The sequence below is a fragment of the Sycon ciliatum genome, chromosome 4 (genome assembly GCF_964019385.1).
Source record: "Sycon ciliatum chromosome 4, ocSycCili1.1, whole genome shotgun sequence".
In the NCBI taxonomy this organism is placed as follows: domain Eukaryota; kingdom Metazoa; phylum Porifera; class Calcarea; order Leucosolenida; family Sycettidae; genus Sycon; species Sycon ciliatum.
Window position 1 is genome coordinate 30,435,552 of NC_088646.1, and position 11,266 is coordinate 30,446,817.

Below are 11,266 nucleotides of genomic sequence, written 5' to 3' on the forward strand. Positions count from 1 at the left end.
GTGATTGGCCCATATGTTGTAGTCTTTTGGACGCTGAGTCGATTGGTTTTGGTCCGAAAAGGCTGCGATGCAGCGTTCCTCCTTTATTCCCAATCGAACATGCTTGAACAAGCGGTCACGTGCTCCTGCGTACACCAGTCACCTGGTCACCGTGCCTGCAGGGTACAACTTACTAGCCTGTTTGACCTTTTTTGGGTGCAGTCCTGTCACTCGAGTTGAACTCCAGTTGAACCTTGGTGTGAAAGTTGTCGCCTGCTGGCGTGGTGACCAGGTGATTTGGGCACCCAGGAGCACGTGACCACTTGTTCAACCATGTTCGATTGGGAATAAAGGAGGAACGCTGCATCGCAGCCTTTTCGGACCAAAACCAGTCGACTTAGCATCCAAAAGAGTACAACATATGGGCCAATCGCGGTCATCCGTGCTTTTATAAGAACGAAATGGCGCTTTTAGTGACAATTTGCATACAAATCCCCATCTAGTAGGGCGCAGTCACCCAGTTTCGGTGGAAGTGCGCGAGTTCGATTGGGATTCAAGTAGGAAGGGAGCGTCTCAGCTTTCTCGGACCAAGACCATTCGACTCAGCACCCCGAAGACTACAACTGGTGAAATTTTAATTTTTGCCTTAACTTCCCCTTTAAAGCAGTAGAGCACTGCCAGGTATAATAAACTGGCCTTGAAGAAACGTGGGTGGGAATGTCTGAGAAACTCAAAACACTACGATGGAAAAGAAAGTAGATTTCTCTTCCGCAGGAGAAAACATAATTATAAGACGGTTGATTTGTGCGAGCTACAAAATAGTTGTGCGCTGCGTCCAGGATCTAGCTGGCGCTGGGTCGGCGGCCCAGGCTTTGCCTAATAGGGCTAGGGCTGGCTCTACAGATGGAATCGTGTAGAAACTAAAGCTAGGAGCAAGAAAAAGTAAGGGGACTCAGCAAGCTGTAACTACTCCGAAGAGGGAAGGATTCCAAACTCCGGCAAAATGAGGTCAGTGAAACTATTATCTACTGTATGCATTCAGTTCAGCAGCATGAGATCCGGGATAGGTAAGAAATATATAGAAAAACGAGAATAGGAACAGTCAGTCTGTGATTTACAAGTGGATAGAGAGACTAGACATAACAGCACGAACAGTTCTTGCTGTTGCTTCAAATGGCATACAGCAACTATGCTTTGGGCTTATTGCACATACAAACACATGTGTAAACGCACGCGCACGGCATGCACACAAACACGTACGCATGCACGCATGCGCGTGTGTGCGCACACCCACAAACACACCCACACCCACACACACACAAACACACACACACACAAGCACACACACAAACACACACACACAAACACACACACACAAACACACACTCGCAGAGACTTCGTAGACTGTCCACAGGGCTCACTTCCTCGCCCACATACTGCAGTAGTGCAAGTGGATGGGCAGTGCCGTGACTCCGGCTACTGCGATGCCCAGTGAGTCAGCAACACTAGCTGCGCCAAGAGAAAACTCTTGTTGAGCCGGAGCAACCTCACGATGGATCCTGGAGAATGCATTAGCGTAGCAAGCACCACCCAACAAGCCCTCATAGAAAGTGAAGGCAAATGGAATGTAGATATTGGGGAAGATGTGCTTGTCTACCTCAATGAACAGAACACCCAAGTTGACGAGTTGCAACGTGGACAGTAGCCAGATTGGATTGATAGGCAAAATCTGGGATGATGACCTGGAGATGAAGACACCAAACTGATAGAGAGCCTGGAACCAGCGGTACTGCTCACCGGGATCAATGAAGATACATGTTCGCCAAATCATCAGCTCATAGAGACCCTGATTGATGAGGTACTCAGCGAAGTAGACAAAGAATAGTGGAACCATGTACTGGAGCAGCACTCTCAGCTGAAGCATGCGGTTACGAAGCGACGTTGGGGCGGATTTCAAGGGGCGCCGAGACTTCCACAGCACTTCAGTATGCTTGGGATCGAGCGAGGTCTCAGACGAGACTGACATGGTATCACTGCTGCTGTCGTCGTCCAAGTTCGCTTTGATGGTCACCACAGCCTCTCCATGGGATAGTGTGGGTAGCTTCAAAATCTTCCAATAGGTCAAGCCCATCAAGACTGGGGCAACAAGACAGACCAGCATGGAGTCACGAGGTGATAGGTGACGACGCATCAGCACGTAGCCCCAAGCGCCAATCACGCCCGACGCACCAGTGCCAGATGACCAATAGGACACCGCCGACACGGGGAACTGTGCCGTCATGCTGAGGAAGGTGACCTCGCCCAAGCTCATCGACAAGCTCATCAGCACGACGCCGGCCAAGCTGAGCATGCGCTCGTGCACCAACGCCACCACCAGCAGACTGCTTATGCACAGCACTATGCAGGATGCGACGCGTATGTTGAACGAGATAAGGTGTGTGACGTGCGGCGCAAGGAGCTTCATCAGCAGTGCCGGCACGACGTGTGCCAATAGCACTATGGCTGTACTGTGTTGGTTGCATTCCAGGTCGTCACACTGTGTCTCATTGCCATATGACCTGTTCACACCGCCACCGCCGGCACTACCATAACGATGAGGTCGACCAGAGGTGCTGACTTCATGATGATCCTGTCCACGCACAATGTCATGAGCACCGCTCAGGATAATGACGCCACCGAAGTGATTGCACAGCCCAAGCAGCCAAAATGCTGTGTGTATCCGCATCAGGTAACTGTCCTTGAAATCTTTGCACATCGACTGCCATCCAGACATTGAAGGAGAAGCTTGCACGACATTGTCGGCAGATTCCGACTTGTGGCAGGTTTCGGTGTCCATACTTTCACCGGTCACTTCTCACTCGTCAACTCGTCGAAATCATCCAAAGCAGAATATTATGGAAGTCCACCAGGCCTAGGGTAGACACTCAACGGAGTGGCCTTCCTTCCTAGATCCTCGCACCTTTCTGTACAGGGCAACAAATTTCCTTGCTTCTCTATTAGCCGCCAAGCAAGTAAAGCCCCGAATTTGAGTTTGACTTTGAGAAAACAAGCCAGGTCCCATGTAATGACATTATGTACACACAGGCTACAGCATAGCTAGCAAGCTCCGAAACTCCAGCTCCGAAACTCCATGACATTGTATGGACTGTACCACGACATCGTACAGTCTACCCACATGGCCGTGCACACAATACTCATTTGTGTGCCACACAAACACCGCGTACCGGTGCACCACGCGTTGACAGGGGCGTCGGAAGCAGGGAGTCGTAAAATACGGTATTTTATTTTTAAGGATTGTCCAAAGTGTGAGAGGGGGGCCGGGGTCCTCCTCCCCCGGGAATTTTTTTGAAAATTGGGCCCAAAAAGCCATATTTTAACGCTACAGAATAATAAAAAAAAAAGAATATGCATGCTGGCAAGAGTCCATGCACTCTTGATGATTAGATGATACACCGCATTGTCGATGAAAAACATGGTACCTGTACAAGAGTCGACAAGCCACCAACAAGGTTGAAATGATGCATGCTAGACGATGTCGAGAGTGGTTAGCAATTTTTTGCGTCGTGCTAAAAGCCCCACCCACGCTGGTGGCGGAGGGCATATGTCTAGTAGCAGCAGTGGAACAGATATTGTACCACCTACACCGAGTCCTGTCAGGATGAATGGCCATAAAGCCAAGGCACCTAGCCCTGCCGAGAGTTTGTGCAGTGTGCAGTGCGAAGCTACGGAACCTTTGCAAGCTGGTGCGAGGAAACGGATACGCGACGCTCCGGATTGCGGCTTACAACCGGTAGGGAGTATCAATGTAGAAGGTGTTGTTTCGCTTGATTTACTGATCTCGGAATTCAGAAAAACAATGAACGAAGTTCTTGATGATAGAATGGCGGCCATAATTGTTGAAGTTGAAGAATTGAAGAATACATGCAAAGAACTCAAGGAAAGAGTAGAGGTGCTTGAGCACCGCACCCGCAAACTGACATGCACTGTGGAGTCTCTTGGGAGATCCGATCCATCCAGAACGCAACCGCCACCTGTTGCAGGGCCCCAACTCGACCACACCGTACGGGAAATCGTCCTGGAAGAGCGCCGGCAACATGACCTCCAAGATAACGTGATCATCTCAGGACTTCCGGAGTCCGATGGGGAAAATCTCACCCAGCTTGTAAGCGGGCTGGTGCCCGAAGTTAACCCAACTGCCATTACCGTGAGACGAATCGGGAAGCCCTTGGAGAACAAACCCCGGCTGGTTCACGTTCGAACTGACCCAGGAACAAAAGCTAGGCTTCTGAAGCACCGTTTTGGGCTCAAACATGGTACGCACAGTATCTACATCAATCATGATTTGACAAGGCAGCAGCAAGACACTAGACGTCGTGCCTTGCTTAACTTCAAGCAGCTCCGTGCCAAAGGTATAAGATGTACACTTCCGCTTGACATAGTTCTTGTTGAGGGAAAGCCAGTATCCCAGCAGGATATCCAGCGACTTTTGTCAGGTAATTCTTCTGCATAGGACCTACGGGGATCTCCAAAAACCGCATTTAGAGCAATAACACTGTGCACTATTAACTGCTGCAGCCTTATAAGCAAGCAAGCGGAAATCATACAATTAGTCAAGTCAGAATCGGTCGACATTATCTGCTTGACAGAAACCTGGCTCAAGCCCAATATACCAGATGCGGCTATTGCGATTCCTGGTTACACATTGTACCGTTTTGACCGCGCCAACACATCCCTGCCATGGTCCCAACTTGGTGGGGGTGGAGTGGCACTATTTGTCAAGGAACAATATACCTGCAGTGTTCGAGAACAGCCTGGGAATAACAGCTGTGAAATCCTATTAGTTGAGGTAAAGCTTCCTGGTAGACCTCTGTTTGTATCTGTTTGGTACAGACCTCCACGACAACCAATTGGTGCAATTACGAATTTATTTAACGAGCTCTCTCATGTATTCGATGACCACAACTGTGTAATATTAGGTGATTTCAATGCAAGAAATTGTGCATGGAAGGACTCTGACGTCACTGACAGTAGTGGTAGAGCACTGCAACTGGCATTTGTGCAATATGGATTCACGGTTATCAATAAGGATGGTACACGCCCCAATATGCGCAGTGGTTGCACTCCTCTACTTGACATCGTAGCAACCAATATTCCAGATATCATCTCGTCTACCACCACTCTCCCACCTGTCAGACCACTGCCCCGTTATCGTTTCTCTTACACTACGTGCACCAACACCACAACGGACCACTCTACTGCATCGAACAATTGATTTTAATAGGCTTCGTTTCCTGATGGAAAGGGAACCATTCCTTGAGCGCCTCTATGGATGTGAAACTGTTGATGCTTCTTGGAAAGCATGGGAATCCCATTTCCTAGATTTAGTTGAAAGGTCATCAACCTGGGTGCGTAAGCGTGATCAGCGAAATCAGACATGGTACACACCTGACCTGCGTCAATTTCAGCGGCAACAGAATAGACTGTACCATGCTTATTTGCGAAATCCACAATCAACTGAAGCAAAGGCAGCGTACTGTGTATCCAGGAATATTTATCGTAAGAAAATCCGTGCTGCCAGATCTGCCTTTCTTGATCGCAACGCTGCCAGTATCTCGAAGGGTTGCACGAAAGGTGGATATGTGTGGTGGAGGAGAGTTAAGGACTTTTGCAACATTTCAACTCGTAAACCATTGATACCAGATTTACAAGATGGCGATCGTCGGACTAACACGCAATTGGAAAAGGTGAACCTTCTTGCACAGCATTTCGCCAATCAGTGTACGCTACCGCAAGAAGCAAATCAATTCCCTTGTTTAGATTCCTCCCTTGACACTACCACTCCTCGGTTCCAGATGCCAACATTTTCACCAGGTCAAGTCCACTATGACCTTACACATCTTTCGTCTCGAAAATCGACTTCAAGTAATTATATTATTCCAGTACTCCGGTCCATGGCTGATTTAGTATGCGAGTCCTTGTCTTACTTGTTCAACTCCAGTCTATCCACATCACAGTTTCCCACTGCATGGAAATCAGCAACGGTTATTCCTCTTTTTAAGGGTAAAGGAAGTGCTTCTTTGCCCACGAACTACCGTCCAATTTCACTGCTCCATCCCATCAGCCGCCTCTTCGAATCCCGCATAGCCCATCACCTGAACAGCTTTCTTTACCGTAGTTGCATAATTTCGCCCAGTCAATTTGCTTACGTTCCACAACGATCAGCTACGGATCAACTCATTCTTTTGACCCATCAGATTGCCCGTCTCTCTGATAGAGGCCAGAGATTTGACTGTGCATTTCTCGACTTCCAGAAAGCGTTTGATAAAGTACATCATCCTACGCTCCTGCGCCACATTTCTTTTGTATATCAATTCCCTTCCTGACATAGTAAACCACACCTCACCCTTTCTCTTTGCTGATGATGTCACTCTTCTAAATGCTCATAATGTATCCCTCTCCTTAGATGAGAACATGTCCCACCTCCAGCAGGATCTGGCCAGCTGCCAGAATTGGGCTCAGAATATCCATGGGAAATTTTCTCCAGAAAAAACTTTCATCTTTTCGAATCATGACATTCCTGACTCCTCCTCTGTTTTAATGGACGGCGTTCCTATTGCCTTTGGACGTTCTGCTAAGCATCTCGGCGTACAGCTCAGTGATGGTTTGAAGTTCCATGACCACTTCCACACCATCTTCAGGAAGTTTCAGCAACGAGTCAACCTGTTGTGTTTCATGGGCAGACATTTACCATCGTCCCATATTCTCCTCTTGTATAAGTCTTATGTGCGTCCGGCAATTGAATATGCCATTCCTGTCTGGTCATTTAGGATTACATCCGCTCAGTTAGAGTCCCTTGATGTACTCCAGGCTAAGGTTTGCCGGCGACTCCTGAAGTCTGCAAAAATAACCTTTGATATCTATGAATCAAAATCCAATTTGAATAGATTGTGTCACTTAGAATCTCTGCAATTTCGCCGTATCTTTATTTCTCTTGTTGTTTTATTTAAGTACATCAATTTCCACCCAGAATATCTCTCTCGCTTTGCGATAACCATATCACGTAGTGCCCGTAGGCCCAAAAAGCTCGTTTTTAACTCACATGGTCGTATTTTTTCATCCCTTTTCCTACAGAAAACTGGTTCTCTTTGGAATTGTCTTCCACCCCAATTGACAACTTTAGATTCCCTCTCTGAATTCAAGCGTCATTTACGTATTCACATTGCTAAGTATCAGTTCGACTGCACTGGTACACCTTTGATGTGCAATCATTGATTTACATGCTTGTTCTTTTCTTTTCTGTCTTACTTTCTTTCCTTGTGTTTCTTATTATTCCTTTTTGAAACCAACACTTCACACTCACTTTGCGCACTTTCTCTCGCATCCTTAACTATGTTACTAGTACATACACAAATAGGAGATCCCCCAGATAGACGTTAGCCTTTGGGTAATCCTGAAATAAAGATTATTATATTATGTAAAAAATAAAAAAATAAAAAAATCGAAAATTATTGGTGTGGCTTTGGCCGCACCTGCCGCACCGGTTCCGACGCCCCTGGTTGATACTAAAATATAGGCCCAGACAGATCCTGCCGGCAAGATCTTTCGGCAAAATATCGAAGAATTGAAAGAGCGGAAATTGCCGGCAAAATCGGAGCAAAATATCGAGATGTTGGGTAAAATCAAGAGTACATAATAACTCTTGGTAAAATCGATGGCTGATACTTGGATTTCCTTGGTTCGGCAGGATACACTGCCCAGGACGAGATCATGTCACCGAAATATCACTGGGATTCACTGTGGATCCACATAATTTTGGAAGAAGTCAGGGACACGGGCGTGGAAATCCGTGTTGAGAAACCGACCCTGCGATTTTATGAAACATTGTACGGGATTGTACTGGAATTGGATAAAATACACGTTTTTCCGGAGCAAAATGGAGCAAAATATCGAAATTCTTGTGCCAGGCTCGGCAAAATATCGAAGATTTCGCAGCAACATTTTGCGGCAAAATATCGAGGCGAGCGGAGCAGAATCTGTCTGGGCCTAGTTGATACACATCACGTGTGGGATCACATGCCAGATACCAAGAGTACATGTACTCTTGCAGATACTAAATACTAATAGTATACGGGAAGAGAATTTTCAAGTGGACGTACCGGTACATGACTTTGTAGTACATAACCCCCGTACGGCCGTGCTCTTGATGTACAGCATAGCTACAATGCACGTGGATAAAGATGGTGAATTTGACACTTGACAGCACTGCCGTTTTTTTCTGTTCTTGGTAGCTCACTGATCTCTTCCGAAGGTCATCGTCCAGTCTCGAAAGGAGAGAATCAGGGAGTGGAAAAAGCGTGATCTTGTGGTGCCAAGTTAGTTGGTCCCATGCCTCCCAAATCTGTACCACGTCTGTAGCAGCTGCACTCCGGTTAAAGTAAAATAATCAATACTTCCAAGTAGTACTGCAAGAATCTCAAGCGAGGCACAAAGCAAATTCAACGATTCAACGTTATGAGAGAAGTTGATTGTTCACTCGAGAAGCATTAATTAAACAAAAAACCAGTCCTTCTCTTATTCTCTCCTCTGTACGAGAGAAGTCAAAGTAATTAGTTGGGCGTCTAATAGTAATGGCAGGGATCATTAAGTCCACGCAGTGCAAGAACATAGTTGCAAGTCCGATTGGTATTCCTGGCTCCACTACTTACACAGGCAGTCCGACAGGTCTATCAATTTACTAGTGCTTACTATGTTACTTATCGTCTGTATCACTACTACAATATAGATGATTATAGATGGTTTGCAGTTCGTATATCCACCATTGCTCCAGCAACAGTTGCAGCAAAGGTTCCAGTGTGGGTTCCAGTCGGCATGGCCATTGTCATGGTAACCAAGCACAACGAACGGTTTCTACGGTTACTGACCTGGCAGGCAGCACTCATGCGATGATGATGTTGTAGCGGTGGCGATGTGGGACCTCAGTAAAGCTTTTGACTGTGTTCAGCATGACAAACTTCTTCTCGAGCGCCATGCTTGTGGTAGGTGGTAAAGTCCTGGGCCTCCTGGCCTGGCTCTGCAGCTACATGTACCTGTCTAGCCGTCAACAGCAAGTTGTATGTCACCGCACTCCGTAAGGAGACCATAGGTCTGTGGGGACTGCCCTAGAGAAAATATAAATAAACAAGGCCAAAACAAAAATAATAATAGGCTTGTTTCCGGTCGGCAACCCCTCAAAAAGGAGACTCGGTCGGCCGGAATGAAACTTTTTTTGGATACTTTTTTTGGTTCCTCAATCGGTGTGGTATTGATGGACAAGGGCACCTACACATGTACATTGTACGTATAGGATATTGACCAAGACGAGGTCTATATGGGAAATATAGGCCGAGTAAAAGACCGAGGTCCGCCGAGGTCTTTTACGAGGCCTATATTTCCCATATAGACCGAAGTCGAGGTCAATATCCTATTTATCACGATTCCTTTGCCATACCCCAAAATTTGAACCTTTAGGAGCTATTGTAACCTTTTTAGTATAGCATTTGTACTATAGTGTACATAGGATGTTGCCTATTTTGGGTACAAGACTGTAAGAACAACAGGGTTCAGCATCTGCATCACAGTGGCTGGGTGGTATAAGGGGTTGCTTGAGGTTCATACTGTTGTGAGTTCGAATCCTGCTTGTTCTCTTCCTTTGTCTTCTTTCTTTCAATTTTTCTTTTTGAAGTGGAGAGAAAAATTCTAAGTCCCTCCAAAGTCGAAAGATTACAATGCCTAAGTGGTCGATACAAGCGGTCGATATAAGCGGTCGATATTGCGGCGATATGGGTAATATAGGACCAGTCAAGGATCACGAGAATTAGTGGAGGTCGATATAGAAGAGTGATAAATAATAATATCATGGCAAGGATCAATGTCAAAGTTGACTGACTCACTGTTCTTGTACAGCATGTGGTGTATTCCTGTTTTCGTACATTCTGAGAAATCAAGCAAACAGCTCGAGTCCTTCCAGCTCCGTTATTCTAGCTCGTATCGACCCCGGAGGTTTTCGAGCAGACAGCTGAGAATCTCTGCTACCTTGTAGGTGTTTCGATTGTGGAATTCGGTTGAGATTTGACAGTTATTTGAGTGCACTTGCACACATGGCATTGCCACCGTTTGTATACATTTGGGACCAAAAACAAGTTTCAGAATTTGGGAAAAAGTGGCCCGGTCGGCCGACCGGAAACAAGGTCATTATATGTTTTGGCCCAATATTAACTTAATAATAATGAAGCTGCAATCAATGCCCGCTGGCTTTGCAGTTGGATCACTCCGTCAGGGTAATTGAGGTGCCATCCATAAGCTCTGCACGGAAAATATACCCACTGCCTGGATCATTGCAGTTTGGCGGAATTGGCAGGCTGGCCTCCTCACCGCTACGCATATGACGGGCGCTAATCTTGGCGTTCGCATGATCCAGAGTGTCCACAATGATACGAACTATGTCTCCTTCCAACCATGGTTGTCCCAGTCGCTTGCCTAAAACACGATCATGGAGTGGAAAGACACTGGACCAACCGATGAATCCTGAACTGTGACTCCAGCTATTGTCTCTATTTGTCGGTGTCGAACATCTTGCGATTCCTAGCAGCAGTGGTCTGGATGCATTGACAGTGCGAACGGCAAATGATAATTTGCAACTTGTAAATGTGCATATACCGGTGACTGACCGATACTTGGGTTTTCGGGTGACACAAGCTATTGCGGTTAGAGCATCATCAGACAGCCGGGTATTCAGCGATTTATCTCCATCGTCAAATTGATTAAGGGGACGTGGCATTAAGTTGGTTGTATAACCTTCGATGGAGAACTCGGTTTGGGACGCTTCAGAGGTGGTGGCCACATCTTGAGTAAATAGCCCACTGGAATCCAGGTGCATTTGCACGTACTTGCGAGCGTCTCTCGTTACCGTCTCGTGAATGGATGTGACCGTCGGCGATTCAGCAGCTGAGGCCAGTTCTGCTGCAATAGGCGTACGTACGTACATTTGTGGCCACTGTTTAGCTGATGCTTTGACAAGTACAACGTCACTGAGATTTGCTTGCAGATGGTGAGCAACCTGCAACTGCCGCATGCTCTCCACAATCTTCTCTTTTCTCACTTCAATGGGCTTGCTCTCTTTCCAATGCAGATTATCAACAGCATCACGGAGAGACTTCTCAGCAGTGCGTAGTTCCTCGTGTCGACGCTCAAATTCCTCACCAATACCTTCGCTAATGGCCTGGACTTTGTGACGTAGTTCATCCTGTTC

The 11,266-nt window shown here is 46.7% G+C and overlaps 1 protein-coding gene across 1 annotated transcript; it reads right to left on the minus strand.

The window, feature by feature from the left end:
- Nucleotides 1-643: 643 nt before the first annotated feature.
- Nucleotides 644-2,912, minus strand: LOC135813691 (battenin-like). Its single transcript, XM_065326732.1, has one exon. It carries the CDS (start codon nt 2,813-2,815, stop codon nt 1,397-1,399), a length of 1,419 nt encoding a protein of 472 aa, XP_065182804.1. The 5' UTR covers nt 2,816-2,912; the 3' UTR covers nt 644-1,396.
- Between the last annotated feature and the right edge of the window lie 8,354 nt (nt 2,913-11,266).

What these genes read in the sequence shown, in the direction of transcription:
- LOC135813691 (XM_065326732.1), bottom strand. Translation starts at nt 2,815, where the DNA reads ATGGACACCGAAACCTGCCACAAGTCGGAATCTGCCGACAATGTCGTG.